The 23,064-nt window shown below is 43.4% G+C and overlaps 2 protein-coding genes across 2 annotated transcripts in view; one reads left to right on the top strand and one right to left on the bottom strand.

The window, feature by feature from the left end:
• Positions 1-15,871: 15,871 nt before the first annotated feature.
• On the bottom strand, positions 15,872-19,994 carry LOC307019914 (general transcription factor II-I repeat domain-containing protein 2-like; the record flags this gene model as incomplete). Its single annotated transcript, XM_079651014.1, has 2 exons — positions 15,872-15,875; positions 18,349-19,994. 2 exons carry the CDS (start codon positions 19,992-19,994, stop codon positions 15,872-15,874), a joined length of 1,650 nt encoding a protein of 549 aa, XP_079507140.1.
• Positions 16,260-23,064, top strand: part of zswim5 (zinc finger, SWIM-type containing 5) — a 66,277-nt gene continuing 59,472 nt past the window's right edge. Inside the window, exons 1-2 of the mRNA XM_079652085.1 lie at positions 16,260-17,235; positions 20,784-22,647. Coding sequence (XP_079508211.1) covers positions 22,122-22,647 — 526 coding nt within the window. The 5' untranslated portion in view covers positions 16,260-17,235; positions 20,784-22,121. The remainder of the gene's footprint in view (positions 17,236-20,783; positions 22,648-23,064) is intronic.

Below are 23,064 nucleotides of genomic sequence, written 5' to 3'. Positions count from 1 at the left end.
TCTCTGACCTTGTCAAGTATTGAACAATCAATAAATAAAGAACACAGAGTTATTAAATATAAAACACAGAATTTGTGTAATTATACTAAATGATTTACAAATAAACACCACTGCATATTTACAACTGTTACACATGCTGATGTAACGCAAATGTTTCCAACTTAGGATCAATAAAGTATATCTTATCTTAAGATGATCGATGGCTACTGCCATATTTGCAAAATTTGCCTCTGAACCTTGACAAGTGCATGTTTTAGGCTTATCAATTAATGTAATGTAATGTTATCAGTTAACAACAGGAGGGGTCAAAAACATAAGACCAGCTGTTAAATAAAGCTCTTCTGACCTTAGCTGGCATGTGGGTATATATATTAATGCTGCCCATTATGGCCACAAGCAATTTTCACCCATTCATTAATTATATGTTTTAAATTTGAGTGTTTCCTATCCCCTAAACCTCCAGGGATGTACACAGTTTAATACTGGCAACTTCTTATTATGGGAAATACGAAAACGTCTTTTAAAACTACAACTCCCAGTAGATACGTGCCATAGATAGAGAACATGTTGCGAAACACAATATCCATAGTAGCGTCCCTAGCAACAAGTAACAAGTAGTTAATAATAATAAAAGACATTAAGAAAAAGGCTTTTTAAACAGTCATTAAAAAGCAACACAATCTACCTGCATTGCATTACTCTAAACGTGTAATAACGTGCTTTAACCAGTAGGTGGTTTGGGTTAAAAAGCTGTCAAGTTTAAGGTGTTAACAAAATAAAATATACTGCTGTTTCTGGTTTAGTTTACGACGGATATATTTAGTTATTGTTTTGATGTTTGTAACACAAAAGCGATGGAAAAACCCCGCAGCAACACAGAAAAGATGGTCTTAACATGACCCAGCGGTCTAGTAAAAAACAATAATATCAAAACAAAATATTACTAATAACTTTATTGTGAAATTCAAACTGAACGGTAAATGAATAGATTCCGGTCTATTCTGAGCCCGATCTCTGTAGATAAATAAAAATAAAGAACTACGACAGATGTGTAATATATTTAATGCAGCCGAACCATTTATTACAATGCATTCATGTGATGACTTTCAAAGAGTAAAGCAAGCACTGCTGAATAAAGTATGATTTTATCTTTTACGAAACGTTTTTTTACATATGGAATGCAGATGGAGGTCAACCAATCACAGAGCTTGAGAACTAATCACGGGGTTTGTCAAACAGAGCACATGGTGTAGTCCTAAACGATAGCTGGGGATTCTAGGTAGTGTAGTGTCTTCTGCCATCCTTTACTCCGAAAAAATATTTGTTTCTCTGAATCGAAGGGGAAAAATACAAAAGCATTGCACACAATTTAAACCAATCAATGTTGTGTAATTAACAAGGATAATCTTTTGTTTTTTAGTCGATGAGTAGTGCAGATATCACTGTAAGATCAATCGACAGTAAGGGGAATACTTACTTCCGGGTGTACAATTCTCCGTTATGCAATGGGAATGGACGCTCACATTGCCTTTAAGGGCAGCCGACACAAACGAATGCCGTGCTTCCATGAGCGTCAAATCCCGCCGCAGATGGGAATACATTGTAATCAGTTGAAAGCTATTTGCGTCCCTTTATGAAGCTGAAGGAGCCTAGGAGCGTCACAACTGCACGCCACGGGACCCTGACCAAACGTCTGAACGATTATGGAGTGTTGTGTTGGCTGAGATGGCCCGGGGATTGGAGCGCATCGGGCCCGGTGTGCTCCAATCAGTGTCTTCAGGGCCGAACCAGGAGTTGGTGGCCAATCACCTTGAAGCAATCACACAGCTTATTTACATCAAAGGATATCAAAACAGTATTAGCAGGACCGGAGAGGCAACAGCCGTCACAGGCACTAAACTGTTTTATTGTAGAGATCACTACAGTATCTTCTTGATTTTTTATATTCTATATTTCTATCATTGACTTTCTACTTTCCCTCTATTTTGTATGTACTCTTAATATTTTTTTCATCAAATATAACAAAATCAATAACGTGCTTTCACCACAAGGCGGTGCGAGTTAAACAACTGGCAAGTTTACAGTGTTAAAACAATAAATTATACTTTCCGCTATAAGTTTCCAGCTTAGTTCATGACGGATGTATTTTGTTATCCACATATATATTTTTTTGATATTTGAACCTACACCTGCAACAGTCAAAGACAGGCAACTGTTGAGGAGTTGGAAAGGTCTGAAGATGTTACAAATAAGGTACACACAGCATACAATGCCATAATAACTTTGTATTATTAGTGTAGGACACTTATGTATGTATAACATCTGAAGATGTGTAGTTTTATTCACGTTTTCACATAATTTTACAGGATATTGCTATATTATTTCAGATGTTTTACTTCTACACATTAATATCTGTTTTGTAAAACATCACAGACAGAAAGGTACATCCGTCATTTGATGGTAAGCTATTGAAATTCTGAATCCATAGATGTGTCTCCCGTCACCCAAAACCCCTGACTATTCTCTCAACTCAGTATTTACATTCTTTAATTCAAAGAAAATCAGTAATATCTTTAAAAACTACAAGTCCTTTTCTATCAGCTGTGCGACCATTATGTGGTAAGTATAGCCTATCTACCGATTGGATCAAATATAAAAGTCAGCCAAATTAGTATTGATATTGCAAGGAGACGTATTGTGTGAAGAGAAATAGATGTTGTTAAATTGCTGATATATTTATTTCCGGTTATTTTATTTTGAAATTCAGTTCCTGACGGATGGCTAAAAATCAGAATCAGAATCAGAATACCTTTATTAGTCCCACAGAGGGGAAATTTGCAGCGTTACAGCAGGAAAGAGCCACAGACAGCTTAGTGTTGCATATCTGAAGAAAAAAAAAGCCAGAGATTATAGAATTGAACAAATAAATAAAAACAAGGATAATTGTGTGTTACTGAATGTTGAGTAAATAACAGTGTGTTATTTAGAAAAGAATAACAAATTAGAAGGAAAAAAAGATTTTTTAAATACAGAGAGATTTCCATATACTGAGGCCCCATTTATTTTCCTCACGGACGGCAAAAAAAGTCCGACATTATACGATTTAAAATTAAAATAATAATCGTGGCTTGATATTGAGTAAGAACACGTTTTTATGAACCCCACAGCTTACGGTCTTCCAAGATCCGACCGGACAAGAAGACGTGGTGCAGGCACGAAATGTACTACCAATGGAAATACATTGCTTTTAAAATCATTCTGTGACACGAAAAAAAGGGAAAATCGTGTTGGTGAACACGAATCAATAGATTAAATGTTGTGACTATAACACGAAATGTTGTGAGACTGGGTTGAGTGGAAACAATTGTTGTGTACCGTTACCGTCATAGGTGAGGTCAGTGGAATGGCACCATGTACTTGTTAAAACATACAGTGTTAACGTGACTCTGCAGTAATCTAACCGAATCCAGACTGCCCCTTCTCACTGTATTCAGTAGTCATTCCCAAAATGTGGATGTTCAAACAGAACTTCTCTCTCTATTTCTCGCCGCTGCTTATCTATAAGCATTAGCTTCCTGTGTTGTACACTGAAGAGCAGCAAATAATTCAAAATCTGATATTTACTAAAATACTGTTCACTGTGTTAGTTAAGTATGAAATAATAAGCTAACATGCTGTTTTGTTCCAGCTTGTTGTCCAATTCCATGCGGATTGTAGATGTATTTAGTCGATAAATATGTTCCTTCCAAGAACCAGTACTCTCAGACAACTAAATTACAGCGAGATGCTTCTCATTAACAGGAATATTATTTTAGTGTATGAGCTTATCTGAAATGCACTGCGCTACTGCTGTATTTTTCACATTAAATTGTTTCTGCTCATTTCCTTTGTAAGCTACCCATTACAAAAACAGTGTACACTCTTTGCCCACTGAGCTGACTAACTGCTGCAACTGGGAGTCCTTTGCCTTGCTCAAGGGCGAGTTGATAGCATCGGTTGAAAAGAGAATCCCATTTGCATCCTCTTCACCAGAATGTGTGATCTGGTGTGTGAATAAAACCAGCCTCTCTAGCCTCAAGGCTCCTCCACAACCTGGGAATCCGACAATGCAGACACACAACATGTTTACAACCCCTGGACACTGCCTGTTCGGAATTGCGTGTGCTTCACATGGGCATGTGTACCCTCTACCCTCCCTGCACTGAGTGATAATGAGAGGAAATGTACACAATGGAACCACTTTTCTCGTTGAATGCCGGGGGGAGAAGGGAAGATAACAGGATATAGGAAAAAATAAGGTTTAACAGAGGGAAGAAATAGAGAAGAGGGTGTGACTTAAAAGCCAGAAAGAGTGATTGCATATTGACTTGATGAGAGAGAGGATGCATCATTATATAATTGTAAATCCCAGAAAGATAGGGTGTAATAGAGCTTACTCTCCTCCCACTGCTGCTTTGGTAATGTATCCCTCTCTCTTTCCATCCTTTTTCTATCTCCCTCTTTCACCCTGTCACCCATCAATCTTTTTCCAATTACCTGCTCTGTCTATCCACAAATCTACCATAATCATTTCCATGGTTACGGGTTGCATCCTCCATTGGCTTTGGCCTATTGTTCAATATAATTGCACACCAAAAAGCAGTCTTTAGACGAGGGAAGGGGATTCGCAGAGCGACACAGATCAGGATATTGTTTCTGTGTTCAGCGACTAATGTCTCTCCGACGACTCTGAAGAGTTCACTTCAGAGGAGATAGTCTGCTTAATTCCAACCATGACGTCCATTCATCAGACATTTTATTAGCCATTGTGCGCAGATTGGCTTTATCGCAGAGTGATGAAACACCTCCTCCGCCTGTTACTGTCAATTATTGTGAAAATGAGAAAGTACAATTGCCCGTACAAGGTCAGTGAAGAACAAAATGATAAGCAATTGTTCGGAAAAAAAGTAGGCAATGTTTGTATTTAATTTTATTAGGTTAGTCATAATTGTAAGTTAATGAAGAGATATGTTAAGAGAGCATCTGGTCTCCGTTTTCTCAACATAATTACCAAAGAACCCTTTTTCACTTAAACCTAACCCAGCCTTTGAGGTAATATGATTAGTCTACTGACATCAACGCCGAAATTATCTGTATGTCCCCAGGAGATTGTTGGCTTTTTTTCTCCAAATGTGAACACCTGATGATAGCTCTTGTGGTAACACAATTAAAGGCTGGATTCACAATATTTTAAGTCTGTAAAACCACACAACACTGAAACTGTGTTTTACTTGTTGTAATGAGTCTGCTCATACTGGACAAACATATTTCAATGATGGGAGACATAAGTCCTTGCTGTATTCAAGCATGTAAGTGATAATATATCAAAAAGAAGTGGCCTATTGTCATAGCCGTGGGAACATGTTTCAAACGGGGGGTGCTGTGGGGATGACACCAGGGCTGGTTCTGACCAATGTGCTGCCCTATAGGCAAAATTTTAGCTGGCAATGATAAACCTTTACAAAAGACCAATACACTCCAAAAAGATGAACATATTGACATGGTGGACAGCTTATATAAAAAGGCTTCAAGTGTATTTAGTATTATAACATGTTTTAATTGGGGGGTGGACTTCACATCCTCTAGGGGGGTCCGGGGGTGCTCCCCCGGGAAGATATTTTTAACATTTTAAAGTAAAATGCTTCAATCTGGTGCACTTTGAGCGCCCAATTACTAGAGACTGATCTCAGGGATACAACTCTAAAACACCCATATGAAAAGATCGGTTTGCATTTTATTAATCAAATAAGTGTGAACATAACCAATAACCTACCATAGCCAATAACAAATACATGTAACTTATTTTATTTTTGTTGTTCATTCATATCTTATTTTACCAGTTAACATTTATTTATTTATGCATATTTTTAAATCTCTCCAGTTTTAAACGATATTTTTTGGTTTACTGCCTTATAGTATACATTGGAATGATTTCAAACCTGTTTTTATTTATCCTAATAATTATAAAGGTGTGCCTTGGAAATGTTTGTTTACATAAATTGTGATCAAAACTTTTGAGACTCACTGAGATAATTTAGACTAAAGTGAACTATCTAAACCCTCAGAGCAGTGTTGTGGTCAAGTCACCAATTCACGAGTCCAAGTCACTCTCGAGTCACCACTCTTCGAGTCCAAGTCACCAAGGGAGAGTCATAGTCATGTCAGAGTCCAAGTCCGAGTCACCCAAGGAGTGTCCGAGTCGAGTCCAAGTCATCACTACCTGTGTTCGAGTCCGAGTCCAAGTCCAAGTCACCCAAGGAGTGTCCGAGTCGAGTCATCATTAACTGTGTTCGAGTCAGAGTCCAAGTCCGAGTCACCTAAGAAGAGTCCAAGTCAAGTCCGAGTCACAAGTCTTCATGTATTAACCTTCGTGGATATATGTTTTGAAATGTAGCTGCTCCTCTACATTGCTTTTATCCTGTCATGTTATAGTAATCTGTATATTGAACTGCTGTGAAGCGAGTTTGGCTACAATTATTGTAATAGGTGCTATACAAATACAAAGCTTATTACTAATATTAATATTATTATTATATATAAATAAACTATGTTTAAAATGAGTTACCTTTTAGAGAAGTGATTATATTTTTATGCCAATATTTTCCTATGGTAAAGTTTTCGTTTTGCACTTTTATTTTGATAGTGATCGGGACTCTTATTTTGAAGGAACTTTTACGGTTAAATCGGTTTACCGATAAAGATTTAGCCCCAGAAAGCACATGGCTACTTAGCATGCACAATTACGTCATTCTGTATGTTAGGTAGCCATGTGCTTTCATGTTATCGGCTGAATCTTTATTTATTGATTAGATCACGTTACTCTGATGATAGTGTTCAAGACAGCCTATATGTCTGAACTCGATCCTTAGAGTAATGTGTTACGGAGCCTTCTCTTTGTTTCCACATAACGAACATTTTGAGCTGCTCTTTTTCAATGTGGAAGCAGAATGTGTGAAAGCATGGGGTGAAAAGGGTGTTATCTTTACTTAATTATGAATGTTGTTACATCAAGGCTGAAAATTCGTTTTTTTTTTGGTATTCTTTTTGTATTATATTTGTATTTAATCTTGTGGAAGTGCAGATCCCCTGTCCTCCACCAGGGGGTGCTGCAGAACCCTTAGCACCCCTACTTCCTACGGCCCTGCCTATTGTTGAATCTCATTACCTTCTGATATACCTTTTTTGATTTTGTCCCCCATCACTTACATTGAGAGAAGGAGGAGTCTCGTAATGGTCAGTATAAGGAGGGATAAATGTCCACATGAGCCGCTTTCACGCCAGGTACTTTGCCGTACTTAGTTCCCAGTACTTAGTCCCGCCGAACTCTTTAGTCTTGGAACTATCCTAGTAAATCGTGTTCACACCGGAATAAGTCCCTGAGGGAAGATTACGCAAATGAAGCCGCTGACGTCACTACTTCTTCTTCTGCTTTGGGTTTACTGGCAGGCCACAAACAACTGAACGGCGTATACTGCCACCCGAAGTCCCGGAGTCCCCCCGGAGTTGGGGACTGGCTTCAGTAGAAGCTGCTGGTTAGCGTCTTCCGAGTAAATCGCCAGAAGCGCTGAAATTATGGCAAACTATTTGTACCATTGTCCACTCTGTCAGCAAGCCTTCCCATGACAGGGTGGACATGGTACAAATAGTTTGCCATAATTTCCTTATTATCGAAATACTTTTTCCATTAAAGGTGGGGTAGGTAAGTTTCAGAAACCGGCTCGAGTGCACTAAAATTTGAAAGTACACAGCCAAAAAGAATCCGCCCCTTCCTTCAGACTTCCTTACATAGCACCTCCTCCGCGAGAGCAGGCTGCAGTAACGTTACATATCAGGCAAAGCTAAACACATCTAGGTTAGCAATACTACACAGCCAAAGCAACTCCGATATTGACTCTGGTTTGACTTCTCCTAGTTTACACTTTCTTTTTGTTCTTAATTTGCTCCGTTACATTTATTCTTTTGCGACCAGTAGACGATGTTGAACCTAACTCTGCCATGGTGAAAGTGGCCGCCTGTTGCTGGCGAGTCATTGAAGTACTGCTGCAATGCACGCCCAATGACGGGACGCCCAATGAGGGCACGAGATACATTACATTACATTACATTACATTACATTGCATTTAGCTGACGCTTTTATCCAAAGCGACTTACAATAAGTGCATTCGACCAGGAAGATACAACCTTTAAGAAAACAGAATCATATAAGTACATCAGGTTTCATAGAGCCAAACATTTCAAGTGCTACTCAACTGGCATTTAGAAAGCCAGCCCTTTATTAGTATATAAGTGCTTTGTTAGTAATTCTATCGCTCGAAGTGGAGTCTAAAGAGATGAGTTTTCAGTTTGCGTCGGAAGATGTGTAAGCTGTCTGCTGTCCTGATTTCAATGGGGAGCTCATTCCACCATTTTGGAGCCAGGATAGCAAACCCACGTGTTTTTGCTGACGGGAACTTGGGTCCCCCTCGCAGTGCGGGTGCAGCGAGCTGTTTGGCTGATGCAGAGCGGAGTGCACGTGCTGGGGTGTACGGTTTAACCATGTCCTGGATGTAGGAAGGGCCAGATCCATTCGCAGCATGGTACGCAAGTACCAGTGTCTTGAAGTGGATTCTAGCAGTTACTGGAAGCCAGTGAAGGGAGCGGAGGAGCGGTGTGGTGTGGGAGAATTTGGGAAGGTTGAAGACCAGACGAGCCGCTGCATTCTGGATGAGCTGCAGAGGTCGGATGGCACATGCAGGTAGACCAGCCAGGAGGGAGTTGCAGTAGTCTAGGCGTGAGATGACGAGAGCCTGGACCAGAATCTGCGCTGATGTCTGGGTCAGCTGGGGACGTATCCTCCTGATGTTGTAAAGCGTGTATCTGCAGCAGCGGGTTGTAGCAGCGATGTTTGCAGTGAAGGACAGTTTGTTATCTAGGACCACACCCAGATTCCTTGCAGTCTGAGTCGGGGAAACAACAGAGGTGCCGATGTTGATTGTTAGGTCAAGAGTGGGACAATCTTTTCCCGGAAGGAAGAGCAGTTCAGTCTTGTCAAGGTTGAGCTTGAGGTGATGAGCAGACATCCACCGAGAGATGTCTGCTAGGCAAGCAGAGATGCGTGCGACGACCTGGGTCTCTGAGCGGGGAAAGGACAGAATTAGTTGGGTGTCGTCAGCGTAGCAGTGGTATGAAAAACCATGCGGGCTAATGACAGACCCGAGCGAGTTTGTGTACAGGGAGAAGAGGAGGGGACCAAGAACCGAGCCCTGAGGGACCCCTGTAGTTAATTGACAAGGGTCGGACTCGGACCCTCTCCAAGTAACCCTGTAGGTGCGGTCGTTGAGGTATGAGGTGAGGAGGGAAAGTGCAGTGCCTGAAACTCCAAGTTCTTGGACAGTGCGAAGGAGGATCCGATGGTTCACCGTGTCGAATGCAGCAGACAGGTCCAGAAGGATGATGACAGAGGAGAGGGAGGCTGCTTTAGCAGTGTGCAGTTTGTCAGAGACAGCAAGGAGAGCAGTTTCTGTTGAGTGACCTGCCTTGAAACCAGACTGGTGCGGATCCAGAAGGTTGTTCTGATGGAGATAAGAGGAGAGTTGTTTAAAGACAGCGCGTTCAAGTGTTTTAGACAGGAACGGGAGGAGAGAGACGGGCCTGTAGTTAATAACATCAGACGGGTTGAGAGTGGGTTTCTTAAGGAGAGGGTTTACTCTTGCCTCCTTGAGACTGTTTGGAAAGTGACCAGAAGTTAGAGAAGTGTTGATGAAATGGGTGAGAAATGGTAGAATATCAGGAGCGATAGTCTGAAGGAGGTTTGAGGGGATAGGGTCCAGAGAACAGGTGGTAGGACGGGCAGAGGTAACGAGGGTAAGAACCTCACTTGGAGAGAGAGGGGAGAAGGAGGTCAGTGTGTGGGTGAAGGGAGGGTCTGGTGACCCAGAGGTGAAGGAGGTCAGTGTGTGGGTGAAGGGAGGGTCTGGTGACCCAGCGGTGAGTAAAGGTGAGTCAGAAAAAGAAGAGCGAATATCATCAACCTTTTTTTCAAAATGGTTAACAAAGTCGCTTGACAGAAGGGAGGAGGGGGGAGGTGCTTTGGGGGGGTCCAAGAGGGTGGAGAAGATAGAAAATAGTTTTTTGGGATTGGAATAGGAAGATTGGATCTTATCTTGAAAGAAAGTGCTTTTTGCCTGAGAGATGGAAGCAGAGAAAGAGGAGAGGAGAGCCTGATAGGTTAGGAGGTCGTCATGGTGTTTGGATTTCCACCATTTCCGCTCTGCTGCCCGAAGGATGGTTCTATTAGCACGCATTGCATCATTTAGCCAGGGAGCAGGAGGGGACTGACGAGCCGGCCGCGATGTGAGAGGACAGAGAAAGTCCAGAGAGGATGAGAGAGTCGAGAGGAGAGTTTTTGCAGCAGTGTTTGGAGGCAAGAGTTGGAACGAGTCAGAGGAAGGGAGGGCTGAGAGCACCGATGAGGCAAAGGTAGAGGGGGAGAGGGAACGGAGGTTACGGCGGACAGGAGCAGAGTTAGAAGAGATTAGGTTGTTATGTTTGGAAAGGGGTAGAGAGAATGAAATGAAGAAGTGATTGGATGTGTGGAGCGGGTTTACAGAGAGGTTAGAAGTAGAGCAGTTCCTTGAGAATATGAGATCAAGGACATTGCCAGCTTTATGAGTTGGTGGGGATGGAGACAGTGAGAAAGCAAAGGTGGTTAACAGAGATGTTAGTTCAGATATCTTCCCTGTCTGGAGGTTGAAATCTCCGAGAAGTACAGCGGGAGGGCCAGTTTCAGGGATGTGTGAGAGGAGATTATCTAACTCCTCCAAGAAGTCCCCCAAGGCGCCTGGTGGACGGTAGAGAACAACAATGGTTAATTGTATAGGATGGGTTACTGTGACGGCATGGAATTCAAAGGTGGAAGGAGTGAAATTAGGTAGCTTGAAGAGGGAAAAGCTCCATTTGGGAGAGAGCAGGAGACCAGTGCCACCTCCTCTGCCAGAGGGTCTGGGTGTATGGGAGAAGGAATATGCTGTAGAGAGAGCTGCTGGGGTGGATGTGTTGGATGGAGTGATCCAGGTCTCCGTGAGAGCAAGGAAATCCAGAGACTGCAGGGAAGCGTAGCCAGAGATGAAGTCAGCCTTAGGGACAGCTGACTGGCAGTTCCACAGGCCCCCTGAAACGAGATGTTGGATCTCAGTGGAGCATGTGGGATAGACGAGAGCAGGCCGGTGAGATCGATTAGGAGAAACACGGGGCCAGTGATAATTGCGAGAAGACACATGAACAGGAATGCAGAAAATACACATGATTATAGCATGAGGGGCTAGAGAACCCAAGAGAATTGAATAAAACTAAATAACACCAGCGATACTTGGCGCAATCAGAGTACGATTTGCCTCCTCTTTGCCTCCCACAGGACTCTTAATGTCTTTGTCAGTCATACATACATACATACATTTGTGCGTGCACTAGGGCTGCAACTAACGATTATTTTGGTAGTCGACTAATCGGTCGATTATTTTTTCGATTAGTCGACTAATCTAACGATTATTTCTGTCACACCCTCCATCTCTGCTTCCTGTGGGCACGGCTCCTTTTCCGGGCTCCAGTGCATGTTTTACCTCAAGTCTGCACACCTGTGAATGTCACCCTGTTGTCCAGTCCCAGGATCAATTCAATCGCATTTTATTCTTGTCATTTCGCAGACCCTTGTTAATTATTATTTTAAGTTTGGAATTAATTACAGCGTCCATAAAGCTCTAGTGTGCTCTACTACGCTGTAAGCTTGGCGCTGTTTAGCAGCTCGTTGGTGGACACGCAGCCTCAACATAACTGAAATAGCGTTTGCTTAGCAAGCATTAACCATGAGACGTTCTGTTTTCCAACATGTAAGCTAACGTAAACATGACTATGGCTAACTTGCTCAAACTTACCCATGATCCAAAGTAGCAGTCCTCACGGTTCCAGGGTGCTTGCGTTTTAAATGCTCGTGCATCACTGTAGTGCTGCCGTGGAATGCCAATTCCCCTTTACAAATTCTGCATTTCACTGACTTCTTTGGCTTCTCGTCTGTGAAATACTCCCACACTTTCGAAACTCTCGGTCTCGCTTTTTTGAGCTCTTCATCACCCTCATTCTCTCTCCTTTCCGCCATCGTTCGTATTCTTTCTTCTTTGTTGTTAGTACAGAATGCAGTCATGGCAGACAATGGAGAGTATACTGCCCCCAGCACTTCCTGTAATGCATTGCAGTTACAAATGAACATTTGCGCAGTTTTGAATTAACGTTACCGGCTCTCTGATTGTTTTTATACGACGCGTCGACACTAAAATTCCGCGTCGACGAATTTTTATGATCGACGTCGTCGATTATGTCGACTAATCGTTGCAGCCCTAGCGTGCACGAGATGGAAGGTTGACAGACAGGGTGGCAATCCAATCCGTTTAAACGGATTGGTTGTAGTTTTTACAGTATTACGGGTTCCACAGATGACATTTATTTATGGATTTTTTGTCAAAGCACTTAAGATATTCATTGCTATCGGGATTTTAAGAGCATTCCATGGAATATAACAAAAAGTGTATCTCGATTTCTGGTTTCTGAAACTTACCTAGCCCACCTTTAACTGAAATATGTTGTTGAGAAAGGGACTATAGCTTTCTGAAAATGTACATTTTATAATCATTATGTAATTACAATGTGTGTATTATTTGAATAGTGTCCATGACAGGATACATTTTGCTGTTTGCATGTACTTGCAGTACATTTATAAAAAGTGTGGGAGCTTGACCAACATCCATTTCTAACAGCATAACGTATACTTAATAGGCTACAATGAATATGAAGTTTAATGGAAAATCTCAGATTCTTTTTTTGGAAATGGGGAAGTCTCAAATGCACCGGTATATGGTGATATTGATAAGTTAGTCTCTCTCCGTTGGTGCACTGGGCTAATGCTAATGCGAGCAAATAAAATGACGGCTTCACAAAACATTTTGGAGTTTTACGGGGCTTGGTTTGCAATTCGCACAGCCAATCGGAAATTGGAACCTTTTCCTCCCCAGGAAAGTACCACCTCTCTAGCAGGGACTGAAAAGGGGTGAAAATGTTTGCATGAACTAGGTTCTAGTTCCAGATCTTTTTGGTGTGAAAGCAAAATCCCAAGAACTATCGGAACTATTCCTGGGAAAAGTACTCCGATGTGAAAGCGCCTCATGGTCACCTGAATAATCTTTCAACATGGGTTTAATCTTTTGAGTAGGTATCTTCTTAATTTAAGTTTTAAGTTTTCCTTTTTCTGTGTTTTCAGGAGTCAAAGATTGTGATCCACTGTGTATTTTTGTTGTGTTATAATATGCACACACTGCATGTTGTCCATAGGTAGCTCATAGACCCAATCCATCCACCCATTAGCTGTTACAATTTAGTATGCTTAAAACACAATAGTTTGTCAAGCCACGTCTTAGTATGTTTATATGTGCAAATGTCCAAGGTAAAAACTGATTTTTTCTAGTAAAAGAGAACATGTATGACACAAGCAATCTCCAATCTCCAGAGGTGGGAGAAAGTCCTATATGTGCAAGTCATGAGCAAGTCTCATTAAAAACAGTCTTGGTGCGGGTGGGGATGGATAGGAGGTTGGCTTCTGATGAGCGGAGGCAGCGGGAAGGGGTGTGGTGGTGCAGCAGGTCTGTGAGGTAGGGGGGGGCCTGATTGTTGAGGGCTTTGTGAGTAATGAGGAGGACTTTGAAGTGGATTCTTTGACGGACGGGGAGCCAGTGGAGGTTCTGGAGGATGGGAGTGATGTGGTCTCGGGAGCGGGTGTGGGTGAGGAGGCAGGCAGCAGAGTTCTGGATATGTTGGAGTTTATTGAGGAGGTTGGATAGTATGCCATAGAGGATGCTATTGCAGTAGTCGAGTCGTGAAGTAATGAATGCATGAATCAGGGTTTCAGCAGCAGAGGAGGAGAGTGATGGGCGGAGACGGGCAATGTTTTTGAGGTGGAAAAAGGCGGTCCTGGTGATGTGATTTATATGGTGGTTGAATTTGAGCTGACTGTCGAAAATGACTCCGAGGTTGCGGATGTGAGGGGGGGAGATAGAATTTGGCTGTCAATGGTGAAGTTGAAATTCTGGATGTCTTTGATACGGGATGGGGGGCCGATGATGATGATGTCTGATTTGGCACTGTTCAGTTGGAGATAGTTTGTTTGCATCCATGCTTTTATTTCTGAGAGACAGTTGGTGAGAGTGGAGTGTGTTGTGGGGGTGATGGTTTTTGTTGAGATAAAGTTGGATGTCATCGGCGTAGCAGTGAAATTGAAGGTTGTGGCGACGAATTATTTTGCCAAGGCGGAGCATGTAAAGGATGAAGAGGAGGGGGCCAAGCACCGAACCCTGGGGGACGCCTTGGGACAGAGGAGCAGTGGAGGAGGTGCAGTTGTTGATGGTTGATAAACTGATGTCTGTCGGTGAGGTAGGATTTCAGCCAGGAGAGTGCAGTGTCAGTGATGTTGAGTGATGATTTGAGGAGGGACAGCAGGATGGTGTGGTTGATGGTGTCGAATGCTGGGGTGAGGTCGAGGAGGTTGTTCAGGTTGCCGGAGCCAGAGGAGAGGAGGAGGTCGTTTGTGATTTTCAGAAGAGCTTTTTCTGTGCTGTGTTTTGATCGGAAAACCGGATTGAAATGGCTCAAAGAGGTCATTGGAGCTGAGGTGGGATTTTAGTTGTGAGGCAATGACATGTTCAAGTATTTTTGACAGAAAGGGGAGATTTGAGATGGGCCGGAAGTTGGACATGATGTCAGGTTTGAGTCCAGGTCTTTTGAGAATGGGTGTGACAGCAGCCAGTTTGAGAGAGTGGAGAACTGATCCAGATCTGAGGGAGGATTTAATGATGGTGGCGATGAGTTGGGAGATGGCAGGGAGGCTCTCTTTAACAAATTTGGAGGGCATTGGGTCAAGTGTGCAGGGGGAGTTAATTCCAGTCATGAAGTGGGACAGTTGCATGGGGGTCACAGGGGAGAAGTGGAACAGGGGCTGTGAGGTGAATGGGGGGAGTCAGGAGGGGAGGTGGGGGGTGCTGATGAGGGTGTCAGATTGCTGTAAATGTTGCTGATTTTGGTTTGGAAAAACGAAAGGAAGGAGTTGCACTGTTCGGTGGTGAAGGACGAGGTGGCGTTGTCACAGGGTTGAGAAGTTTGCTGATGGTGGAGAAGTGACGCTTGGGGTTGCTGAAGCCAGACTGAATGAGTTGTGAGTAGTAATTGCACCGCCTGCTTTGAGTGCATTACTGTACTTCTGGAGATAGTCTTTGTAGATTTGAAGATGGACTGTTTGTGTGGTTTTCTTGTGTTGGCGTTCAAGTTGACGTTTCCTTGATTTCATTTGGCGGAGTTCGGGGGTATACCAGGGAGCGGAGTGTATGAAAGAGACATTTTTAGTTTTTGTGGGGGCCAGTTCATTGAGACAGAAGGAGAGGGTGCTGTTATAATAGTCCACAAGTTCAGATGGGTTTTCAGAAAGTGTGGGGGGGGGGGGAGACAGACATCTTGCAGGTAATGGAGGCAGTGATTGCTGAAGGTGAGATGGATTTGAGGTTTCTAGGTTATTGTGCGTTTTTGCTTTTGGGCGGGGATGGGGATGTTGCTGTCCATGATGATGGCCAGGTGATCAGAGACGTGGAGATTTAGGCTGGACAGATGATGGATGGTGAGACCAGTGGAGCAGACCAAGTCCAGGATGTGACCACGGCTGTGTGTTGGGAAGTTGATGTGTTGAGAGAAGTTGCAGCAGTGAAGGGTTTCCTTAAATTCAGAGGCATATTTGCAGGTCGGGTCGTCAACATAAATGTTAAAATCACCTAAGAGGAGAACAGATGGGGATATGGCAGAAAGCTGAGTGAGAATGTCAGAGAGGTCGGAGAGAAAGGGTGACCAGGGGAGTGGGACCAGAGAGTTTAAAGATCAGGCGTTCAAATGAAGAAGCATCAGGGATGGGGATTATGGTAGCTTTTATTTCCTTTCTGATAATAGCAGCTATACCACCACCCCGCCCTTGTGGGTGAGGTTTGTCAATGTATGTGAATCCTGCTGGAGTGATTTGATTTAAAGAAAAATAGTCCAGGGATTTTTGCCATGTTTCGGTCAGATACAGAAAGTCCAAGTTATTGTCTTTCATGAATTCATTCAGAATGTGGCTTTTATTGTGGATGGAGCGTGTGTTGAGCGGGTCTGGTCTGAGGTGACGTTGCATTGGGGGGGGGAGGGGTTGTGTGGACCGGGGGAGTGGAAGGAGATTGGTCAGATTCACGTGTTTTTTGTTGTGATGGCGTAGTGTGGGCGTGTGACAGGACCGAATGGACGGGATGGAGTGTGGAGACGTGGAATGAAATAAAAACTTACGGGCAGAGCCTCTGTGTGGAGGACGGCGTTTGCGGAGTATTTCATTATCTGCGAGGATTTCCATGCAGTCCGGAGGCAGGCGGTTATTAAAGGAGTGGAGATCTGACAGAGAGTAGAGCGGCGGCATGATCCCGTGAAGTGGCGCTAGCACGGAGCTAGCTAATGCTGGGGACCCGGGCAGCAGAGACCAGGAGCCGGATGACCGTGGAAGAAGGAGCGGTGTGAGTCCAGATAAAATGAGACTGATAATCCACAGCATATCAGGAGAATGATTCCAGTGGTTTCCGGAGGAGAATCGTAGGAGGGGCTGACAGCCTGGTGCAGAGTGGGAGCCGGGTGACCAGCCTACTAGCTTGTTAGCTAGCTTGGTAGCCACCGGCTGTAGGCGGAAGTGAGAGACGATGTCAGCGGGGAAGCCGGCTGATCGCAGCGGGATGGGAAGACCCACACGAGCCGCGGAGTTAGGGTGGATTTAGGGTGGAGTTGGGGTGGAGACAGAATTGTTAGCTCAGCAGACTTCAGGGAGCCGAGGAGCATCTGGGTAGCAGCCTGCTAGGTCCGATAATGCTAGCTAGCTAGCGGGCTAGGGACCGGTGAGCAGGAAAGAGCCAGCATGTAGGAGATGACAACACAAAGATCTGTGTCGATTCGATATAGAGATGCTGCTATTTTTGCTGATGACTGACATTTCAAAAGTAGAGAGCCAGACAGGAGAGGTTCTGATCTGGATTAAAGAACAATATTTGGGGCGGAGGAGCGGCGAACAAACAACGCCAGCATCCTCGGCGACCCGGGAAAAGTATAGTCCTTATCATTCAGGTAAAGCTGCTGATATGAGATATTTACTCAACTTTTTTGTGAAGTAAGCATTGTAATGAGTTTTAATTTGGCGTTAGACATACTATGTCCCTTTGTGGGAAACAGTCAGAGAACTGTGTGCTGCACCCATTCAAATGATTGTGTATTCTCTGACCTGAGGTCATTGATGTGTATAGGACTCATAATGGTGTGAATTTAATTTGCAAAACAGTAACTTCGTTATTCATGAAGAGGGATCGTTATCTGTTTTAATTTAAAATGTGCACATGTCAGTGACTCTACTTTCATGTCAGAGGAAGCGAGCAGGTGTGATAAGTGAAGGTAATGATCCTTTTAGAGCAGGGGTGTCAAAGTCAAATGCATCAGAGGGCCAAAAAAACAAATTTGCTACAAGCCGAGGGCCGGACTGGTTCAATTTTTATTAAAACATATTAAAATGATTGCACATAACCTATTGAACCAAGACCTAACACAGTGCATCGTATATTATTTAATGATTAAATGAATGAAGCAATATTTTCTTATGGCTCTGTCATTTATTTAAAGGGAAAACATTTTCAACAGGCAAACAGCAAAAAAGTTAATGTCCTTCAAAAATAAAATATGCTCCTTAATATCGAGATAAATGCATAAATGAAATTGCATGCATTATAAACTGAAAATGCAATATTGTGCTGCTCCCATGCTTTCAAATAGTAAAATGAGAAAATAAAAAAATAAAAATAAAATCAGTTGTATTCTTTCTCATGGCTCTTATCTGCAATCCATTAACTGAAAAATAAATATAAATAAATAAAATACAAAAATCTATGGCACACAGACAAAACAATACTTCTTTCAAAGAAAAATCATGTCTTGTAGAAACAAAAAATAAAAATAAATAAAAATTTAACTGAATTAAAAACTAAAAATAAGTTAATGCTCTGTGATGCTCACTTGTCTGAGGCTGAGCCTGATACTTGGTGGTGTCCCATCTTTTGTACAAGTTCATCAATGTTCGGGGTCAGGCTCTGAGCTGAGGAAATCCTCAGGATTGACTCAAGGTGTGTATCAGTAAGACGGCTCCTGTGTGATGTTTTGTTTAGCTTCATCAAAGAGAACATTTGTTCATACAGGTATGTGCTGCCAAACATAGAGAGCGTCTGAGCAGCTTGGATGCGCAGCTGAGGCAATGTGTCGGGGATGAAACGTGCAAACTCAGCAGCACCCACTCTCTCATATTTTTCCCTCAGTGTGTCATTGCACTGGAGCTCAATCAACTCCATTTGCAGGTTTGTTGGTGCGCTTTCCACGTCAACTCCAAAAGGATTGGCGAGCAGTTCAAACCTGCTTTTTTGAGCTTCAAAGTCAGCAAATCGGCGTCGGAAGTCGGCGGCAAGTATGTTGAGTTTATCAGCAAACTGTGCACTCGGGAACACAGCGGTAGAGAGCTTCTCTTTCATTGTCTGGCAGCTGGGAAAGTGGCTCAAGTTTTCTTTCCGCATCTGTGTCTCCCACAGGATCAGCTTGGTTTTAAACGCCTTCACTGTACTGTACATATCAGAGATGACACGCCCCCGTCCCTGCAGCTGCAGGTTCATCGCATTCAGATGGCTTGTGATGTCGCACAGAAACGCCATTTCACACATAAATGTTTCATCTCGGAGCTCTGTTGTGTCTTTCCCTTTGCTTTCCATGAACAGACAGATCTCCTCATGCAGCTCGAAACATCTTTGCAGCACTTTTCCTTGGCTTAGCCATCGCACAGCCGTGTGATAGGGCAAGTCACCATACTCTGTATCTAACTCGCCCAGAAATGCCTTGAACTGGCGGTGATTTAAACCTTTGGCCCTAATGAAGTTAACTGCACGCGTTATGATGCTCATTACATGATCCATTTTCAAGGCTTTGCCACATAACGACTCCTGGTGTATTACGCAGTGATAAGCTGTCAGCTCACCTGTGACGTTTTCGTCCCGCATCCTCTCACGTATGCTTGCCACCAATCCACTCCTATGTCCACACATCGCGGGTGCTCCGTCTGTTGTCAATCCCACGAGTTTTCCCCAAGGCAGCCCCATGTCATTTACACATCCGGATACCTCTTCATACAGATCTTGTCCTGTAGTTGTGCCATGCATAGGACGTAATGCCAAAAACTCTTCTGTTATGCCCAGGCTGGAGTCAACTCCACGAATGAAAATTGACAGCTGGGCAATGTCACTTGTGTCGGTGCTCTCATCCGCAGCAAGTGAATGTGCGATGAAATCTTTTCCCTTTTCCACAAGCTGTTCTTTTAGATTGGTGGAAAGCTGGTCTACACGTTCAGCAACGGTGTTTCTGCTCAGGCTCACGTTTGAAAATAGCTGCCTTTTGTCTGGGCACACCGTGTCACAAACTTTAAGCATACAGTTTTTGATAAACTCTCCCTCTGTAAACGGCCGGGCTGATTTTGCAACTTCTTCTGCCACAATAAAACTAGCCTTGACAGCAGCCTCGCTTTGTGATTTGGCTTTTGTGAACAGAGCCTGCCGGGACTTAAGACCTCGTTTTAATTCTTCCACCTTCTGTAGCCTTTGTTCCATGTCCATATTCTTGTCTTTGTCTTTGTGTTTCTTAGACGTTTCATGGTGCCTTCTTAGATTATATTCTTTCATTACGGCCACACTTTCTCCACACAGAAGACACACAGCTTTGCCTTTTACCTCCGTGAACATGTACTCTGCCTCCCACCTGGCATTAAACCCCCTGTTCTCACCGTCCACCTTCCGTTTAGCCATTATTGGGGAGCGGGGTTGCTGAAAGTTGACATCTGCCCTGAATGCTGATGACTAACGAAGCCGAGGCCCACTTGCGGCGCTGCAGTGAGTTCGCGGGCTACCGTTGCATTGTGGGAAATGTAGTCTTGGTGCGTGCAAAACACAAGCAGGCGGCTGTGGCCTGCGGGCCGGTTCTAATACTAATCAAATATCATCCCGGGGGCCAAGATAATTCATTCGCGGGCCGGATCTGGCCCGCGGGCCTTGACTTTGACACCCCTGTTTTAGAGCAATACAAAAAAGCTGCAACAGGAATCTCACATGTATGTCATTCATTTAATTGTACTTATTATGTATTATTATAAAGTAAAATTATGTTTGGTTTTTCTTGGTTTTTGTTATTGTCACATAGTTGTTTACATTGTATAAGATGCTTGCTTTTGCGTCACTGGTTTCCACCCATTCATATAAATAATAAAGCACATTTCAATATTAGAGAACAGCAGTGGCGGTTCTAGACCAATTTGACTGGGGGGGCCAGGCTGGGGCCAGTTATTTTCTGAGGGGGTCACAATAAATGCAGGATGAAAAAGACAAAGACAGTATGAAGTAATTGCGCATAAGAAAACAATGCAATACAGTGATTGGTATTTGTTTCAGTACACATATTTATTTCAGATACTTATAGCTACAGTTTTTACCCTCTAATGCAGGGGTCTCCAACCTTTTTTAGGATGAGAGCTTTCAAAAAATAAAACAAGTGGTTAGCCACTTTTACTTACTATTTTTTTGTTCTTCTTTCATTTTCAGGGGGGCCACAGGGGGGGTCCAAAGTCAGTGTTAGCCCCCCCCCCCCCATCCCAACCCATAGAACCGCCCCTGGAGATCAGATCTGGGAGCTGTAGCTGTGCTGTTAGGAGACTAGAGTGTTTTGTTATTGTGCAGGTTAGTGATGTGTGACATACTCCACCTCCCATCAATCTACTCACCCCCTCTGCTTCTCTCTTTCTCGCTCCCCCACCTTTCACTGTGTTGCTCTCTCTGTCAGCTCAGTGGTATCGAGTCACACAGAAATATCGCCTAATACAGGAAATTGAGAGATTGGGCTTTTTCAAAATAAAAGACTCCCTTACCAGATGACATTTAACCAACTACTACCCTGACAACATTGCAGGTCGGCTGTATCTTCTGCTGCTGTGGGGAAAGATTAGAAGAATAAGAATAATACGACGTAGAAGTCGACAGTAAACATTTAGGATTTGAAAGACTGCTTGCAGCCTTAAAACCATAGCTTAAAACCAATTAGCCACAGAAGCTGAATAGGATCCAAACAAACCCGACAAAAATTAAAAAGTTTCTTTCTTATAATTATTTTCGATTCAGAAAACTTGTTTTAGTTTCTCCAAGGGGAGGAAGGAGGAAACCTAATGGAAGGGGGCAATACATTGACTATAAGTTCAACATGAATGATACAAAATTAATATATGTGTGTTAAATAGTCACTATTAGGGAGTTATATATCCGGTGTACATTCGAAATTATGTTTTACTTGAAATTTATAATTTATATTCAAAAATAAACTATGACTTTGCTGGGGTTTTTGGGAAGTTGTTAAAAACTACAAAATGAAATAATTACAATTAATTAAATCAATTTATCTGAAATAATGTAATCAAATTGAAGTATTGACCAGGCTTTTATTTGAGGGAAAACTACTTAATATAGTAATTTGATGTATGGGTCAAATACATTATGTAATTTGTGGGACATGATGATACATCACATTTTAAAATATGATCCCAAATTGGATATTAAAAAGTTAAATTAAAGTGACTAATTCATGATTAGATAATTATTAGAGCAGCATTATGTGCATCATTTAACAATATTCATTGACAATATTTAACTATACACCCGACGACGCCCCACTTGAGAAGTTTGAACTTTTTATGTTTGTGTAAAAAGCTAATATTCAAATAGCACTTTTATTTTGAAGGTTGTGATCGGAAGCCCTGCCTGAGATCCTGTCTGGTTTGACACCCGCTGCTCAGTGTGTGTGTGTTTTGTGTTGTGAGTGTGTGTACTCGGCTTCCTGCTGCTGCTCTGTGTCCGCACACCGTCCGTCTCTTCAGTGTAGATCGGCTCGCCATGGCGGAAGGACGCAGAGAACAGCCGCCCCATCCTCTCCTCTCCTTACCACCGGCCAGCAAGCGACCCTGCCTGCGCCCTGCTCCCCGAGGTCCCGGTCCGGGGCCTGGGCACGGCAGCGGGTGGCCCAGCTCCCGGCTTCGTTCCCCGGAGTCTCTTCTGGACTGCGCGGCGAAGGCAGTAGCGGAAAAGTGGGCCTTCGAGAGAGTAGAGGAGCGCTTCGAGCGGATCCCGGAGCCCGTCCAGCGCCGCATCGTCTACTGGTCTTTTCCCCGTAACGAAAAGGAGATATGCATGTACTCTTCGTTTCAGTGCCGAGTAGCCGGCGAGGAGGGTCCGTCGGCGGCTACCGGCGGGGCTGGGGGTGCAGGGTCCGGAGCTACAACCGCCGGCGGTGGCGGAGGATCTACCGGTACGACAGCTACCGTGGGGGCAGCCGGAGCTGTGGGAACGGGAGACGGGCTGCCTTTCCGCCGGGGTATCAGGCTACTAGAGACAGGCTGTGTGGAAAACGTTTTACAAGTCGGTAAGTGGGAAATATCGCTATAACCGAGGCAAAGCTTTTTTGGCTCAAACATTGTGGACCTTTTCCAAGTATCTGCTGCTGGATCTTTACTGGGGATGATTGATGGAAGTTTGCCCTGGTGGGAAGTATGCAAAGCGTCTATTTCCTCGCATATATAGCCAACCATGGGTCTATGTGTTGGTTTATAATTTAGAAGGCATACCAGGTAACATTTATTGTCAAATGTTGAGCTTTTATCGTCTTTTCCATGAAAGGGGAAGCTATGATACGGTCGCTGCTAGCTTAGCCGACCAGCTGCTGTTAAAAAATTAAAGGGCTTCCTATCGTGGCTTCTCATTACTGTGCCGCTGCGTCTTTGCCCAGTTTTGCTTTCACGTTGAAACCTTGTTTTGCTGTGTGTTAGGGGTTTCAAACAAA

The sequence above is a fragment of the Notothenia rossii genome (assembly GCF_949606895.1).
Source record: "Notothenia rossii genome assembly, chromosome: 9".
In the NCBI taxonomy this organism is placed as follows: Eukaryota; Metazoa; Chordata; class Actinopteri; order Perciformes; family Nototheniidae; genus Notothenia; species Notothenia rossii.
This window is presented reverse-complemented; position numbering and strand designations above follow the sequence as displayed.